The sequence below is a fragment of the Schistocerca cancellata genome, chromosome 5 (assembly GCF_023864275.1).
Source record: "Schistocerca cancellata isolate TAMUIC-IGC-003103 chromosome 5, iqSchCanc2.1, whole genome shotgun sequence".
NCBI classification, from domain to species: Eukaryota; Metazoa; Arthropoda; class Insecta; order Orthoptera; family Acrididae; genus Schistocerca; species Schistocerca cancellata.
In genome coordinates this window covers 553,671,580-553,691,051 of record NC_064630.1, presented here as the reverse complement: position 1 = coordinate 553,691,051, position 19,472 = coordinate 553,671,580, and the positions used below count along the sequence as shown (strand labels likewise).

General features: G+C 36.3%; 1 protein-coding gene across 1 annotated transcript in view; it reads left to right on the top strand.

The window, feature by feature from the left end:
- Positions 1 to 19,472, top strand: part of LOC126188678 (transient receptor potential cation channel trpm) — a 179,544-nt gene that overhangs the window by 86,691 nt on the left and 73,381 nt on the right. The window contains exons 10-13 of the mRNA XM_049930284.1: positions 1,091 to 1,218; positions 1,623 to 1,815; positions 5,119 to 5,308; positions 11,481 to 11,692. Of these exons, the coding sequence (XP_049786241.1) occupies positions 1,091 to 1,218; positions 1,623 to 1,815; positions 5,119 to 5,308; positions 11,481 to 11,692 (723 nt within the window). The remainder of the gene's footprint in view (positions 1 to 1,090; positions 1,219 to 1,622; positions 1,816 to 5,118; positions 5,309 to 11,480; positions 11,693 to 19,472) is intronic.

Genomic DNA, 19,472 nt, shown 5'->3' with positions numbered 1-19,472 from the left:
TTGGCACTTGTATGCAGGCTTGTTCTATACCTATTCCTCCTCATATCTGAGGCAATGCAGGTAGCATCTACAGTTTCAAAAGCCAATATTTAAAGTGAAAAGATTTGTGTACCAAACCTATTCACCTCTGTTGCTGTTATCCAATGATTCCTGTGAGAAAAGACAAATGCCCCATAAGAAAATAGTTATATGTCCCTTAGTTTTTCTCTGTTCATCAGCATTATGATGTGTTATAACTGGATAAGATAAAAAATATCGATACCATCTTTTAAATTGTCATTCAATAAGATTCAGAATGCCTTCATGATGGTAGTCACATATTGATGATGAATGATTTAGCCTCCTGATGACTGTAATTAAGTTCCAGGTGTACCTGCCATTGTTTACATCTACATCCACATACATATTCAGCAAACCACTGTGAAATGCATGACAGAAAGTATTTAGCATTGTATCAGATAATAGCATTTCATCCTATTCCAAATCACATAAAGAGCAAGGGAAGAATGCCTGTTTAAATGCCTCTGTGTGCTTCATGGCCTATACAGAAGCAGTACATGATGGATAGATGTATATTTCTAAGCATTTCACTTGTTTCTGCTGGGTAAATGCTTTGTTTACCTTAGGTGCACTGCCCAGAATATAATTCCGTCAGACAATAGTGATTTAAAAATACGCTAAAGAAGACATAATAATTGTCTGTAGGTGAACACAATGAGAGTTGCATCTAAGGACACAACATGCTGAATTTAGCATCTTGATTAATTTATCTGTGTGCTGATTCCATTACAACATTTTAGCCACCTCGTATTTTACTGTATTTAATTTAGGGTATGACCATTTCTAGGGTTAACAAGTCATTATTACAGCTTTGAAATTGCATAATGTGTCCCTTCATGAGACACTAGAACATATATTTATTATCCTACATTTATTTCTGATAAGAAGTTTGCTTTAGCTTGTATGATCTGCATCGTAGAGGAAACAGTTTACTATTAACTAATTATCACCAATAAAATTACTTTTGTTATAAACAATTATGTAGTTATGATTCTGTTGCTGGTACTGATAATAAGTTACTGTTTTACAGAAACAAGGCCCTACGAATACCTTGGGCTACATATTGCGTGATGTTCGACCTCACATTCCTCGGGGCTATGTTTACACGTTACACGATATTGGATTAGTTATAAACAAATTGATGGGTGGAGCTTACAGGTGATTGTTTAAGTTATACATCTTATATAGTGAGTCATCGTAACTAACGAAATGGCTTCCTTTTGTTTATTATGTAAACCATTTTTATAAAATCATTTGCAAATAAATAGTTTGTATTAATGTGTTGTTGGAACATCATGGCTGGAATAGACTGTTGTTCTTCAAAGGCTTGTTCAAAAGCTCAGGAATATTTTCATTGTTTCTTGTGTACCTGTCGGCCACTTAATGCCTCACCCTAAAGGTGAATGGTTATCTTTACTTTTTCCACTAAGAGTTTGTTCTATTTTGATTCTGCAAAGCCTTTCTTGTATTACTACATTTTTCAATACGCTTGTACAATTTGATGTCCTACTCTAGTAAATGATTCAGTATAATTGTGTGTAATTCATTTGTCTTTCTTTAAGGTCTTACTACACTAGAAGAAAATTTCGCTTGATATATGCAAAAGTTATGAAGAAGTCACCACATGTGCACAGAAACAGTGCTTCATTTATACGTTATTATGGAAACACAAATCTGACTCTCAGCTTGCTTGCTGAGACACTGCCAGCCACAAAAGAAACAGCCCTCTTTGATTACCCATTTAATGAACTGCTGGTAAGATTTCACTGTAATGCTATTTTCAAAATATTGTACAAAGAAGCTTCAATTGCACTGGTTAATGGTCATTCAGTTGCCTCTTATTCAGGCCATTAAGTGTCTATATACTGGCATCTGAAATAATTCTAAACTTGTTAACTATAACAATAATAATTCTAAACCAAATAATACTTCTAACTTAAATAATAAACTAAGTAATAATTCCAAACTTGTTACTTGTAAACTTGTTAAGTAATAGGCTAGCTTCGCTATCCACATTCTGACAAAGAATACTATTGTTATGCAAACTGTTTTGAGGGAGCGTGGTATTCAAGGTTTCAAAATAATCAGCCATCTTGGTGTAATCAGCAATACTATAGCTTTAGACATGCATAATAAATTTGCAACTGTTCTTAGTAATGCACCAAGTAACTGACCTCTGACAATTTGGTTTCATCAAAAGTCAATGAGAAATTAATTTAGCACCACAGTTACCATCTATATTCAGACAGTATAAGAAATTTCTGGGGATGTTGTAGTGCAATAAGCAACAATAGACATTGTTAGTGTATTGAAATCTGACAGAAAATGGAAACAAAATGTTTATATATGATATTACTGTTATTTTTTCTGTCCCTGCTGCACATGTGCAATAATATATGTTCTTCTGCAACAACAGATCATCCATTCACAAGTTTTCACATTTTGTTATGTTTTCAAAGCTGCAGTGTTTAAAGTGTTCTATGTGTGGTTGGACATTCTATATAATTAATAAGTTGTTCAATAAATTAAAGTAATATTTTGGTAAATGAGAGTGTGCATAATGTTTAGTGTTTTGTTGTATTGTTATGCTGATCAATGCATAATATGTCAAATATTGAACCAATAACATACCTTAATAATGGGCAACGTACTTTTCTTATTGGATTTTAATACCCGAAGAACAGAAAGAGAATGACACAGTACATGCCAATTTTTCCAAAGAACTATGCTCTTCTCAGACTTCAGCCTCTTGTGCAGCACATTTTTGTGCACATTCTTGCCAAATGTTTGTGGTTAAACATTGATGTGAGCTTTGTCATTAAGCTACTCTTTCCATAGTCTATGGAGTTTTGTTAAAAATGCCTACAGTTCCTTGTGAAAAAAGTTACTGCATCAGTGCCACAATGGTTAACAAAAGTAGGTACTTGTCCACAGAACAAAATACTCACTCCTGTTATTGACCAAAACTCTTATTTGGATGCCTTGAACGGTTTGAGAAATATTGGGAGTGGCTGCATTACATGGGACACTGTGTATAAAAACTTATCATCAGTCATAGAAAGCAAGAGATTTTGATGGTGAAAACTGTCAGTGTGTAACGCATTAGCTAGGAAATTATACTGAAATCAGTCAAAGGCAAGGGCACCCATGCCTGGAAGTAAGGGTTCCTCCCCTAGCTCCCTAGTAAAAAAACAGTATAGTTAGGTCTTTCTCTTTCAAGAATATGATTTAAAAGTCAGTGTTGTGCAGGGTTTTAACAGGGCCTGATCTGGGACTTTTTTATAGCTGCTAACAAGTTGCCATTTGTCTTCCAGAATATTAAAAATGCTCCATACCTCCAGGTCAAGCCACCACTCCCACTACAAACTATTTTATGGGCACCCTAGGTCAAAGGTAAAGCATTTCATCCGATGAAGGAATAGAGAACTCGGAATTTTGATTCACTAAGTCCATAAAATTATAAATACAGTGAAACCTCTTTATAATGTTCCTCCATATAATGTTTTCCTCTATGTTACATCTGTTTTTTTCGGTCCCGACTAAAAGCCCATATAAACAATGTTAAATTTTCCACTTTACTGCGTTTCCTCTATATTATGATTTCCTCCATGTAGTGCTCATATTTTTGCATCCCTGGTCAATTATTTACCTCTTTATAACGTTTGAGTGACTGGATGTAGATACATCGTTTTCCGCTCTGTGGATCCACAGTTTGCACCGGCTCGGAAAGCCTGTGCTCAGCGTGTTTCATATGTCAGCGGCAGAACCTGGTCGCGTTACATGTGACACACATTCTGCTTGTGATCTTTTTGGTGCCATTTACTTTAACCCATCCACCTACCGGGCCCCATGTTTTAATTACAAAAAACTAATCATTTTATACATTGATCATTTGCAATGAATATCATATTACAGTATTGTGAAAGTTTAAAATGTCATCTATGGCATCATTTGTCAAAGCTGATTAGTGGTATCCTGATCTTCAGTAATGCCCTATAATTATTATTTGGAAGCCTTCCTCTTTATAGTGTTTTCCTCTATACAGAGTTCAGAATTTGAGGTACCTTGAAAAACGTTATATAGAGATTTCACTGTAGTAATGTTTTATGATGTTATTAATGTGATATGTTGATTCAATGTGGCATACTGTATTAGACTTTTAAATAGAGGTCAGCTTGCATAACAATGTGCATTCCTAAAGGAAAAACTTAGATTAATGCTTCTTATAATGTAGTTACAACTTAATTAGGCAAGGGGCCATGTAATGTTGTAACTATAGATATATGTTAATTTATTTATATGTTGACAACGAATGCATGCAAGCATGTTTGAAAGTGAATAATATTCTGTTCTATTCTATTTGAATCTTAACAGCATTATAAATGATCCATGCAACTAAGACCAATGTCTTCCTGTGTTTGGTTTATAAAACTTTCCTTCCTATCATCTTTCTCCTCCCAAAAATAAAGGAAGATATTGCAGCAGTTCACTGACGCTTTCTTCTGTTTCATGAGTGCACATATATGACAACTGCACCTGGCAGTTTCATTCCTTCTCTTCATTTGCTTTTTTGCTTGTAAATAACATTTGTTCTGGTTTATTTACTATAATTTGAAGATTATATCAAAAGAAAATTCAATCAAGGAAATTAGTAAATTATGAGGCAAAGTATTCAAGAGATGAAATGTATCGTGTTGCTGACAGATACATTGAGATGCATAAAAAATTAAAAGGGACATACTACCTAGCTTCTGCAACTGGCAGTTCTTTCATTGGGGAGGAGAGAGAGATACTTTGGGGAAGACCTATTACAGGTGCGTCTCTCTCATCCTAGGGTCTGGGTGACCTGTGTGTTCTTTTTAAACTTCTTTTTTACAAAGGAATTATTAGTTCTGAAATCTAGGCAGTGTGTTTATTTCACTTCTATATGTGTTTATAGGCATCTTTTACCTCCTAAGTACTGGCCAGCAATTCTGTTTCATAATTCATTGGATGTTGAACTTTGTTCATCAAAATTTATACTCTGTTAACGTTTGATCACTTTTCTGATTGTTTTAGACATGGGCTGTGTTAACCAAGCGACAGCAGATGGCTTTGCTCATGTGGCAGCATGGTGAAGAAGCATTAGCCAAAGCTTTAGTAGCTTGTAAACTGTACAAAGCAATGGCTCATGAGGCTGCCGAAGATGATCTGGAAACTGAAATATATGAAGAGCTCAGAAATTACGGCAAAGAATTTGAAAATATTGGTAAATTATTATTGCAGTTAATAACTACAAGTGATCTCTAGAAGCAAAGAGTACTCTTTAATTAAATGTATCAGGAGTATATTTCTTTTGAGTAAAATTAAAATGAAGCACACTGACTTGCCACTACTTACCATCAACAAATGCACTGAAAAACAGAAGTAATAAATTTCAAACAATGGGAACTCCATGCAGGAATATCAGCAGTGCAGAAAAGACAGATTGCTACTTACCGTAAAGAAGACACTTAAATAATGCTTTTGGCCACAGCCTTCATCATCAAAAGTAAAACATACACCATTCATACACACAAGCAAGCACACCTCATGCACAATAACCACCAACTCTAGCACCTCAGGCCAGTGAGAGATGCTGGAGTTGGTGGTCAGATGTATGAGATGTGCTTGCTTGTGTGTATGAATGATGTGTGTTTCTCTTTTGCTGATGAAGGCTGTAACCGAAAGCTATATGTAACTGTCTTTTGGTAATTTTGCCTGTCTGCAAGTGAATGTGTCATCTTTGTGGCAAGTAGTAACCAGTCCTTTCCTACGTTCAAGAAATATATTTCTAGCTTTTGGAAATGTTAGTTCCTTCCTCAGGGAGGAATGAGGTTAGGTTTGGAAAAGTTTGGAAGCAGAGGCAGCTCACTCAGACCCCAGGTTGAGAGGGATCCACCTATTGTGAGTATGAGAGGAGACAAAGATAAGGGGGGATACTTCAAAGAGTTTATAAGCCAAAGGCTTCAGTCCTGAGATGATCAGTGGATAGAGTTCTAAGTATGGATGGACTAAACTGTGACTTTCTAATATCTGTGATTTCCTTGAATACTGCTTTTTGGTAACTGTGATTTTCAGTTACAATTTGCTACAGTTTAAATTTGCAGTTTAAGAATTCATAACTTGTGTCACTCTGCAACATTAATATTTGATTTCTGGAATTTATCACCACAGATGTTACACTGTGATTAGTTACAAGCAGCAAATAACAATTATATCTGCTCACTAGTATTTCTAGTCAGGTGAAGTGTATCAGTGCAACCAGGTTGTATGTTTTCCCATGTGAAGTTTGCAAACTGTTTATTTCAGCAGTGTGTCATTGAAGTTATTATATGGTTGGAAAGGGAAATATGCTGTCAGTGATTAATGAAAATTCCATCCTCTCCTTGTTCAAGCCATATCATACCCCTAAATTTTCTGCATGTAGCTACTGATGAAGACTAGATTATTGCAACTGAAAAGAGTGGGAAGTATGGATCTTCCAGTTAAAAGTTGACAACCAGAGTAGTTTGAGTGCAATATTTGAAGAGACATATGACTGTTAGACATTTGATAAAAGTTATGTAGTGGGCTTACCCTTGCATTTTTCATAGCTTATGTATGTTATATGCATATAATACACATCAAAATACTTGTCATGCTTTTTCTGAATTTACCTTGCAGATTTACTTTTTATGATTAAAAGTGCATTAATTGTGTTTAAATATGGCCCATACATAACCATTAGGCCACATCATAGGCCACTCTGTTACCATAACCCTTATTTGGCATTCACATTCAATGGCTTCACCAACTCTCAACCCTCAACTGAATAATCACCCGTTAATCTATCGACTTCATGAAACCATCTATATGGTTACTCGCGATAAAGCAATGACAGACACTAAAAAAGCAACGAGGCAACCCTCCCCCATCTATATGGTTATGTAGAGTAAGATCCCAAGTCTCAAACACTGCAGTCATTCAGTCTGGCGGGCTCTCATTTGTGAGTAATTGGTGAAAAAAAAGTGGAATTTTGCGTCACATTCAATAGCATTAAAAAAGTTGTGTTGCATGGACTTGCTGTACGATGTAATGGACAGGGTGAGGGCTTCACATTCAGGAGGTTGTGGTTCAAATCTCATCAGGTGCATTAAATTCTTTTATTTTCAAATCTTTATTGAAATGTCTTTGATCATCATTTTTATTCTGTTAATTGATTTAAATGTAATTTCTTATTTCCATTCCTTCGTCACATCATTGTAATCATAATATCAAATTTTTCTTCCTATCATTCTTTTTCTACTAATATCCTTGTTCATGTGTTTTTAACTAATTTTATGTATTAATTTTGATTTAATTTCTTTTGTTTCATCATACTGTTTTTTTCCTGTTTATTGCATTCATTACATCTATTCCTTATTTTACTTGAGTTTCATTTTACTTAGACTCTTCTTTCATTTAAATTTCATCTGCATTATTGATGAAGACGTGGTTATATGTTTTAAGGTTGTGATATTGCAATTGAAAAGAGTGGGAAGTATGGACCTTCCAGTTAGAAGTTGACACCCAGAGTAGTTTTAGTGCAATATTTGAAGAGACATATGACTGTTAAAAGTTATGAAGCAGACTTGCCCTTGCATTTTTCATAGCTTATAGCAATTTAAGCTACATTTTAGATGTTTGTATAATGATTACCATGCAAAAAATGGACATCTTGCAATAAAAAATACATTGTTCCCAAGATTGCACACCCAATATAAATTTTTATTTTGTCTTTTGTTTTTTAACCAATAAATCACAGTTTCCAAATAATTGAATATTATAAAAGATTAATATAATAAAATTCAGAAAACTTTTGAATGGAAAGAGATTGATATAAAGAAAAAATGAAAGAAATGAGAGTTCATACAGTGATTACAATGATGCGACAAAGGAATAGAAGCAAAATATTACACTTAAACCAATTCACTGAAAAAAAAATGGTGAATGTCATTTCATAAAGATCCAAAAACAACAACAAATTTAATGCATCTGACAAGATTCAAACCCACAACCTCTTGCATAAGAAGTCGTTATGCCACTCATTAGACCACACAATCAGTCTATGTAAATGAATGCTATTGAGCATCATGCAAAATTCTGAAATTTCTTTCATCAATTACTTGCAAGTGAGGGCCTATCATGGTGAAGGTGTGCAGTGTGTGATACCTGGGGCCATAACCTACATCACTGTATTTTTCTTTTCTTTTTTTTCATAAAGTTAACCCCACCAGTGGGGACCTCTCCTTATCAGAGAAAATTAGTTTCTTGGTTCATTTCTTTGACCACACGGTTGTACATTCAAAGCATGAGATCAAAGTTTTAGAATAAAGTACAAATGTCACCCAACAGATGGCACAGGACATTGAATGTTAAATGCGAATTTTAGTTGCTATTAGCTGCTTGTGATTTCTAGTTGTAAATGAAATTGCAGCCAAACACTGTAAAGTTCGTGAAAACTCTGACCTCTCAAACACTGTGATTTGTAACAGATACCTGACCTTTTTCCCACCCCTAGTGAAAATTAAAGATGGATTGAGAGGAAGAGAAATGAGAAGTGGATGAATAGCACAATTAAGAAGTGAGAGATTCCAGGGGAGGGAGGACATGAAGGTAAAAATAAAAGGAAAATGTTCAATTGAGTAAATAATGAAAAACTGCGATTGACATGAGATAAATAAATGTGGAGGGTGCTTGTTAATGGAGGTTTAAGTCCAGGACCAGAAATAAATATGGAGAGGGGTTGTTGATGGAGAGAATGTCAAAGAGGTTAGCAGGATGTGAGAATATGTTGGAGAGCAAGTTTCCATCTCTGGAAATCAGGGAAACTACTATTGGGTGGAAGGATCCAGTGTAGTAGGCACTCCAGTTCCTTTATTAACAGAGATTATGTCCAGGAGGGTGGCAGGATGTGAGAATATGTTGGAGAGCATGTTTCCTTCTCTGAAAATCAGGGAAACTAGCACTGGGTGGAAGGATTCATATGGCCTGTGTGGTGTAGCAGGCACTTGGTCCCTTGAATCAAGCTGTAGAGCATGCTTAGCAATTGGTTACTGGGTGTCCCCAAAGCAGATAGACCTGTGTGAATTCATGGATTCAGCCAATTTTGTGGTGGTCATTCATATATAATAAGCTGCATAGTAAACGTATGTTATTTGGCAAATGGCATCTTTGGTTTCACATGCTGAACTGCCTTTAACATTATAGGTTTTATCAGGGATGGGGCTGGAGTAAGAGTTAGTAGGTGGATGCTTGGGACAGGTTTTACAGCAGGGATGATTGCAGGTGCAGACAGGAACCATGCAGTAGGAATTGTAAGTTTACAGTTTTCATTACTTGATTATTATGTTCTGTCAAGTCACAGCCAGTATGTGCATTTAGTTTTCAGAAGCTCTGCTTTATATTCAGTTCCTGAAATCATTTTGATTGACTTTTTGATAACATTAACATGAGAGGATAGTTCAAGGATTTAATTTAAAAATCTAAGACTAATGCAACTTCATAAGAACCTATCATTGTCCTGTAAGAGAAATAAGAATCCAAAATTATAATGACAGTGAATGCATAGCACAATAAACAAGATTAGCAGAAAACAGCGCTTCTGTTGTCCTGGAAATTAAAAAACATTAAAAATTTGAAAAAGGCTGGCAGCACAGTTAATAAAGAAATATTGTCAAAAGCACCTGTGTACGACTTAATACATCAGTTGATCAATATTTAAGACATATGAACAACATAGGCATGCCTGTGGAATTTCTGGCATTCCAGTGAATATGGACATTGTCAAAAATTTATCTACGTGAACCATCAACTAACATTGTGTAACATTCCAATGTAGATGAAAATCAGTGTCGGTAATGCTGAGATACTCATTATGGAAATAAGTTATGTTGCTTCACGAAGTATGTGTCAGACTGCTGCCCTGCAAGTTCATGTTTGAACAGAGGGCTATGCAGAAGATAGTCCACAAATGATTTTTAATTGATTGCCGCCTGAGATATTTTCATTCTTTCACTTGAGATAAAACAATATGCAAGACTAAACAGGGAAAGATGGGGGAGGCAATGAGGAATATTTCCTACCACCCAAAATTGCAGACTGCAGATGCCATTTAGGAAGGTACCATGAACAATCTTTTGTCAATGGAAGACTTCATAAACATGGATCTTTTGGAGGAAAGTACCATAGCTAATCAAAAGTATTGTTCCAGATGGCTCAAGGGGGCTGCAATGAATACCATTTGCAAGAAAATACTTGAAATATTGTGTGGGAAGGTGATACTTCTCCACAAGCAACAACACTCATCCTAGCTCAGCTAACAGGAATGTAACAAAACTAGCAGTATTGCACTGTGGGCCCTTGACCCATTTTACTTATAGTCTGGGCTTATCTCCAGTGACTATCACTTGTCTGGACCATGTAAATAGCACCTTGGATTTAATACTTCATGATGTGGAACCAGCAGGATCAAGACTGAAATCTCCATCCAGCCATAAGTTTTCCATAATTTCCTTAAATGAAAATGACAGTTCATTTCCTTCCAACATCCTTGTCCAAACCAAGCTTGTACTCCATCTATAATCTTTCTTTTCTACACTAAAGTTATTTAACTTTCACAAGAAAAGCAGGGCCAAACCTTTAAAAAATTATGCAGTTCGGTGAATGTAACTTTCCATTTGTGTCTTAAATTCACAGATCAAAGCCTTTACCAACTTTAAACCTTTTATGCTTACCTGAAGTGATTACAGTGATAAAAGTGAAAGTCAAGAGATACACACATTGTATCACATGGGGTAGTGCCTACATTGTTTTGACAAGTTCTTAATACAATATTGTATTGTGACAAAAAGCTTCTGACACACAGAAATAAAGTTAACAAGTGTCATATAGTTTTTGTTTAGTGTATAGTTGTGGGTCCCACAAATTTCTTAGGGAAGTATTTGATGTTTCCGTGAAACCTTATTTTGTTTCCTTAGATTTGGTGTATCCCATTCATTTGTCTTTTTTAATAAATCTTAAGAGGATGCCAGTGAAGGGTTCTGGTTTTCATAATTGAGTCTCTGTGAAACAGTGAGCACAGACTTATGGACTTGCTGCTTACATGATCTTTTGCCACCAGCTGAGTTCATAAATCTGTTGCCGCAACACAAATCTTTGAAACCATATTCATATTTTTTAATTCTTATTCCATCATCCTATTTTATTGAGAAAATGTATCATACGATCCAATCTTCTCATTAATAAGTACCGGTACTACTGATGGCCAAAGAAAAATTAGTAAATAATTTTAATCTATACTATACTTCACTTTAAAATCTTGCACTAATGTATTTCACTGGTAGCTGTACTATCATATTAAATCACTTAAATATTTTCAGCTTTGGAGCTACTGGACTATTGTTATCGCCAAGATGATGACCAGACACAACAATTGTTGACTTGTGAACTACAGAACTGGAGTGGGCAGACATGTCTCAGCCTGGCAGTAGCAGCAAATCATCGAGCACTCCTAGCCCATCCCTGTAGCCAAATAATCCTTGCTGACCTCTGGATGGGTGGGTTACGTACACGGAAAAATACAAATTTAAAGGTAATTATTCTACTTCACAATGTGTTTTTTAATGATTCACCTATTTAAGGAAAGCAAAAAGCATAAAACAGTTTTACTTTATTTTTAATTGTGATTTGGATAAGTGATAACACAGCCATGTAATGGATAGAGTTATAAAGCCAACAGCTTTTGATATGGGAGAGGGGGAGCTGCTGTGTGTACATGGAGTTATTAATGAATTAATTTTAAATTGCCTGGTTCTTTGAAGTGAAGCATGCACTGTTAAATATTTTATGAGAGACATAAAATTTTTAACATAGCACCGTACAGAAGTATTACTTTCTTCCCTATTCTTCATCTTATTCTTTGGGTTAGTACTTATTTAACATTTATGTCTTCTATGGTTTAATTATTTGACCCGTTATAGTACATTACTCATTGTATATAGGAATGGGGAACTGAGAGTAGGTAATTTATGTTAATAAATGAACATAAATAAATTCGATACTGCTTCACAAGTAAAACCACAGATGGTAATTGTGTACCTAGCGTGTTAGGCTTCTTTGACTTCTGAGTTTCTTCTTTTCCAAACCAGTAACACATGACAATACATCTGCGTCATTTGTGGGGAAAGCGAGATATAAATTTATCAATTCAATAAATGCAGAGATAAAGATGAACTGCTCTTTCTTGTGATTTGACACTGCTTGGCTATATGTATATATATATCTTATGATAAGTTACCCATTGTTAACCTGAAACTCACAAGGTAATGGTCCCAGTCCAGTTTGTTGAAACCTGTATGAAGAACACTTCAAACTTACACTGAAATATTTTACACAGCGAGACTACACTGAAAAAAATGTGCTATTAAAATTTGAACTGATAGTACACACTACAAGTGTCTTAAAAAAGGTTTTAAAGTTATGCATTTTTTCCACACAAACTGCTGATTATAACAGCTATTTGAACAGTGCTTCCTGCCTAACACATGAGTTGGTGAATGAGCAGAAGCAACCATGACACTCATGATAAGAGAGAGTAGCACTATATAGCACTAAACACCAGAGTGCATACATATGAATTTCATCATATCTAAACCAAGAAACCAGCAAAAGCAATGAATTACTTTCTGCAGCTGCTAAGAAGATGTTTCAAATTAAATACTGAAAATTATTCTTTCCCACATTTTGTCTTGTTGATTTATAAACCGTAGACTTTTCCAGGGCACATCTCACACATACAAGACAGCACATCCAGCCCCAGCAAAATGAGAGTACTGTTTTAATCAACTAATTTAAAATTTAATCACAGATCCAGACAGAATGGTAAATTATCTGTTCAATAACTGTAATTGTGGTTCAGTTGAAAATTTAATATGCTCATTTCCCTTGCATTATCAATGTTTGTTGAGATTCTACCCATCTATGTGTTGCAAAAGTATAGGACCATCAATGAATGAGGTGAGGATAAATTTGTTGTATCTGTAAATTTTTTCTGTCTTATTTCTCCCACACAAACTGTACAGTTACGTATGGTGTAGCCTACTATAGCAATAAAATGTTTTGTTTGTCCTCTGTGAATATTGTAACTCACAACATAACAAAACATGATATGACATCTCCAGAAAGTCCTAGTTGGTATGGTAAATACCACAATGAGCAAGATCAGATTGAGGGTGATCACTGGGAGATGAACACATAAGTAAAAGCATGTCACAGGATGCACTGGGAGATGCCTGCAGAGCCATCATGCACAGTTGTTCAGCAGCAGTATCTCCCCCTGATGGTCACATCTCACAATATTGGATGCAGAGTGACTGTTGCATTCTATATGCTAGTCAAACACTGGTGCCCAACATCTAGGTGATAGCCCAGTGGGTTACCACATCACTTCTTCCATGGAGAAGCCACAAGCTGCATCCCAGCAGGTTGACCCCCATATGGCCAGGTCCCCAGGCAGCACTCTGAGTCAGACGACATCTTTGGAAGAGTTGGATAACCCCTCCAGTTGTACCAACTCCTGGTATCCACAGTGGGGACACACTGCCAGAAGGTCCACACCAGGCAGTGCAGTCGGAGTCTTGGTGGCTCTGATACTTGTAGCAGAGGCCACTCCATATCCACACTGAGTACTGGCATGGAAGGGAGATGCATTGGTGGACTACCACAGCCTGATTTTTTTCTGACATCTAATCCATATTGGGTCACCTTTAAACAGAGGGAGATGAGGGCATGGATGGGATTGGCAAACAGGACTTACAACCAGAGGGAAGGAACAGCTGGGAGCAGGAGGGGAGAGAGTAGAAGGTCCAGCTGAAGAGAAATGAAAAATGGTGTTACCACAATGTGTGTCCAGCAGAGGGTCCAGAGGTGGCAGTGGCTGGGTACCCTACCAGAGACGGACTTGATTTTTATAGTGCATCACTATCCAGTTCCCCATGGCCAGAGTGAATATGCTGTGTCCCTGCTACAGTTGGACAACCATTGGAATTCACTTGCTCTGGTGTCCAAAACCCCATGCCCACGTGCGAGTGCTCAGCCGCAAACATGGATACAACACTGCAGGTGTCCCACAGATATTGACAGCATGAGATGGAGGAGCATGTGGGGCTGACAGCCATGGAGGAGTGCTACCAGACTCTTCTCCCCTATCGGCACCGAACTGTAAGACCAAAAAAAGTTTTAGTGCCTCATCTGTAGGAGAGTGAGCAATGAAAGAAGTGAAATCATTTCAAATGGTAATAGCAAATACACTGTTAAAAAATCACAATTGGAGGATGTATACTTGGAAACATCTTGGAGTCATAGGAAGATTTCAATTGGGTTACCTCATGGTGCGACAGATATTATAGAAGCAGATACTTGATTGTAATGTGTACCAGGAGCACACACAGAGACGCCAAACTCATGGGATACCTCCTAACATTGTGTTGGACCACCCTTTGCCTGGAATAATGCAGCAACTTGACATGTCATGGACTCAACAAATCATTGGAAGTTCGCTCCAGAAATATTGATCCATGCTGCATTTACAAGCATCCATGATTATGAGTGTTGCTAGTGCAGTATTTTGTACACTAACTGACCTCTCAGTTATGTCCCACAGATGTTCAAAGGAATTCATGTGTATCAGATGATATGGATGGCAAAATCATTCACTCAAGTCATCCAGAATGTTCTTTAAAGCAATAGAGAAAAGTTGTGGCACAGTGAAATGGCAAATTACCATCCATAAAAATATCATCATTGATTGGGAACATGAAGGCCATGAATGGCTGAAAGTGGTCTCCAAGTAGCTGAACATAACTGTTTCCAGACAGTGGTCAGTTCAGCTGGACTGAGGCCCCAGTCCTTTTCCATTTAAACTCAGCCCACACCATTATGGAGCCACCTTTGGCCTTGTTGATAACTTGAGTCCATGGCTTTGTGTGGTCAGTGGCACATTTGAAGCCTATTATCAGCTCTTACCATCTGAAATCAGGACTCATCTTACCAGGCCATGGCTTTCCAGTCATATAGGGTCCAACTGATATGGTTATGAGCCCAGGAGAGGCACTGAAGATGATATCATGCTGTTAGCAAAGGCACTCATGTCAGTTGTCTACTGCCATAACCCATTAAAACCAAATGTCATTGCACTGTCATAATGGATATGTACATCATATGTCACACATTGATTTCTGTGGTTGTTTCACACTGTGTTGCTTGTCCGTTAGCACTGACAACTCTATGCAAACGCCTATGGTCTTGGTCATTAAGGGAAGGCCATAGGCCACTGCTTTGTCCGTGGTGAGAGGCAATATCTGAAATTTTGTATTCTCAGCACACTCTTTGCACTGTGGATCTCGCAATATTGAATTCCCTCTTGATTTCTGAAATTGAATGTCCCAGATATCTATCTCCAACTATCATTCAAAGATCAGAGTCTCTTAATTCCGGTAATACAGCCATAATCATGTCGGAAATCTTTTCACATGAATCATGTAAGTACAAATGACAGCTCCGCCAATGCACTGCCCTTTTATACCTTTTGTACACAATACTATATCACCATCTGTGTATGTGCATATCACTATGCCATGACTTTTTTTCCAATCACGGTACCTGCTGTTGATATTAATGCCCTCTTTACCTCACTGCCCATAAGTTAACATTCAGTACTCAGTTCTATCTGGGATTTTGTTTTCCAGCATTCTTAGTTGTGCATTAACAGTGATACACAGTAATACCATGGATAGGTTCACTGATGAAGAGTTGGTCAATGTGCACTTCATGCGTGGGAGTTCAGAATACATTGGAAGAGCATATGATGATGCTACACTGTTCCACTGACAGTAACCATATCACGGTACCTCTGCAACTGTACACAGGAAATGGGAGCCTTTACATGTTAGAATGGAAGATGCTGACTTTGCGAGGTATGCTAGAACACCTGACATGGAAGAGAATCTGTTATGTGTGATTGGTGACAATCATGCCTCTAGTAGTCAGTGCATTACACAAGCTCTTAACACAGCTCTGTCAGTTGTTCGGAAGTCGTACATGAACAACAACAACTACACATGTATCATCCATAGAAGTTGCAATCATTGCAGACAGCAAACTTCCCATTTTGAGTGGGGCTTGCAAAATTGATTCCTACAGCAATGTAAAAAAAACACCAATTTTCTTGCTTTCATGTTGTTTACAGATGAGACCATGTTTACAACAGAGGGCATGTTTCACAGTAGGAATAGCCATGTATGGTATGATAAAAGTCTACATGCACTAATGTGTTGATCTTATCAACAGATGTTTGCTGTGAATGTATGCACTGGTATTGTTGATGATTTTGTGATTGGACTTTACCTGACACACTGAATGGAGTAATGTTCCTTTAGTATGTCATTCCACAGTTCCTAGAAGATATGCCACTGAGAATTCATATGCTTATGTGGTTTCAACATGACAGGGTGTTGGCACACTTCGTACTTGATGTCAGGTACCACATTGGAGCATAGTTTGAAGGTGACTGGATTAGTCACAGTGGTCCTGCTCCTAAAGTTTATGAGACTTGGATTACCACAGCTGTGTAGAAGTTGTACACCAGACTCCTGAAATTCTTGAGCATGTAATAATGTACACTCTGTTGTTATCATGGTGGTTTTAAATTTGAACAGTGCCTGTACAGGAAGAGTTCTGCATTTGTTACATGCTGTACTGTATACTGACAGAAGAAACTGAACACACTGTAACAAAAGTGTACATGTTCATTGTCTGAGGGTTGTTGCTTTACATTGTATTGCATGTTGTGGATTTTGGTTATTGCGTATATACAGGATTCTTCACTGTTGTGAAGGTATTTTCACAGAAACAAAAGGTTATTGCAGTAAAGAACCAAATACAGTGTACTAATATTATTACTCTGTAATGAGCCTCTGGAAACAGTGGGACTCTTATACCAAAATACTCAGAAGGCAGTGATCTATTTAATTGGCTCAGTTTTGGCCTTACTTCTGTTTTCGTAGAATTCTACTATTTGTTTTGCCAACCTAGGGGGTGCCATTCTTTTAATGTGCCCATAAAATTTAAGTCTTCATTTTCTCATGTCATGTACATCTGTGTGTTCCTGTATTTCCTTACTACTTCTCAGCCTATAAATTTCTCTATCGGTAATTTTGGGTCCTAATATTTTCTTAATAATCTTTCTTTTGAATTTCTTCAGTATCCCTCTTTGTATTTGAAATTAAAGTTTCTGCTCCACAAAGACATTCGTGTGTGATTACAGTGCTGTAATACTTAAGTTTACTGAATTTAGAAAGTGATTTTTTATTATAAATATTTTATGTTAATCTGAATGCAGTTGCTGTTTTTTGACAACAAACTTCATTTGAACCTTTTTCCAGAAAGTTTTATTGTATGATTTCCCTGAAGTATTTAAACTGAAAAACCCTTTTTATTTCTCCATACTTTGTGTTCAAAAACTTTGGTGCTTGTTTGTTTCATGCCATATATTCCATTTTTTCAAATGATATTTGTAGTCCTACTTTTTCCATAACTTATTTAAGAATTTCAGTTTGTTTTGGAGCTGTGGTAATATCCCTAGTTAAAATTGCCACACCATTGGAAAGGCAAGGAAATCTACTCTAATATCACTTTTACCTAGCTTGATTGATTGATCTATATTTTGACTCAACTTTTACACTCACCATTCTGTAATTACCTTTTCCAAAACACGGTCAAATAGTAATGGGGAGAGTCCACCTCCCTGTCTAACAGCAGCATTTATATCAAGTGATGGAGAAATTTCTCCCACGAATTTAACTTTAGAGCTAGGGTCAGTCAAAGTTTACTTAATCAGTCTTAGATTTTATTATCTAGCCCTTGTTCCTTTAAAATTTAGAAAAGAGATTCATGCTCAACTGAGGTGTAGACCTTTTTAAAATCCACAAATGTACATCCTAGAAATCCTAAGAATTAGTTTTAAGTTAATAATTTGTTCCAAACGGGGTTTGTTTGGCCTAAAGCCTGCTTGGTATTCACCAATTTTAGGTTCTATCTGTCCTTGGACTCGGTCAAGTTAACATTGCGAGAGAATTTTATATGTGGCTGTGAGAAGAGAGATTCCTCAGTAATTATTAACATTGGTTCTGTCCCTTTTTTTATGTAATGTATGAATTAGGGCAGTTTTCCAGTCATCGGGTATTTTCTCAGTTTGCCAGATATGTCCTATTAGTTGAGTGACCTCTTTTATAGTATTAATGGCAGGTGATTTTAGTAGTTCTGCAATTATACCATCTTCTCCAGATGCTTTGCTTTTTTTCAAGTTTCTTAATTTGTTTAGTTATTTTGATTTTGTCAGGTTCTTTAGTTTTAGGGTTTGTGTTATTGGTTTGCTGTGGTTGGAATTTATTCGCTGGTTCTGGAAGTTTAGGAGTTTTTCAAAATAATTAGCAAGTACCTTACAATTTTCCTGGTTGTTAAGAGCCAAACTGTCATTTTCATTTTTAAAGCAAAGACTTTGAGTTTGGTAACCAGTTAGTTTTGTTTTGAATGTTTTATAAAAGTTTCTTGTACTGTTCTTTTCAAAATCTTTTTCAATTTCTAAAAGTTGGGCATTTTTGTATTTTCTTCTGATCTGTCAGATTAATTTAGATGTTTCTTTTCTTACAGTTAGAAAGGTGTTGTACATATTTTCAGTTTTGTTACTATTCCAAGTTTTGAACACCTCATGCCTAGACTTAACTGCTGTTTCACAGTCCGCACTCCATGAAAGGTGTTTTTGTTTCTTTTGAAGCAGAATTAAATTTTGAGCTGTTTTGATGAACTTCATTTCTTTTAGGATTTGCCAATTGTTGGACCATTTTTTGTCAAGTTTGCTTATTAGAGTTTGGGTTATTTTAACAGTGTCAAATTTTGGGATAACATTTTTTGTTATGAACAGTTTTTGAAGTTTTACTTTTATTCATGTTAAGTAATGGTCAGAATCAACATTAGCTCTTTTCCTAACTTGGGCATTTAAAATTTCTTTGTAGTTAGGGTATGAAATTGCTACATGATCGATTTGACATCCTCCAATAAATGTATTGGGTTCCTGCAAAATTTTTTGTTTAGAAGAGTTCTTTTCATAATGTGTTGACATGATTTTAAGGATTTTAAGGTTGAAATTTTTACGCATTTCAACAAGTCTTTAGCCTTTTTTTCCCATCTATGCACAGAAATCCACCAGCTATTTTCTTATATTTTTTTCACTTTACCTAATTGAGCACTAAAATCACCCATTAAAATTTTAAAATGGTTTGAGGGAATTTTCGAGATGATGCTTTCTAATGTTTCCC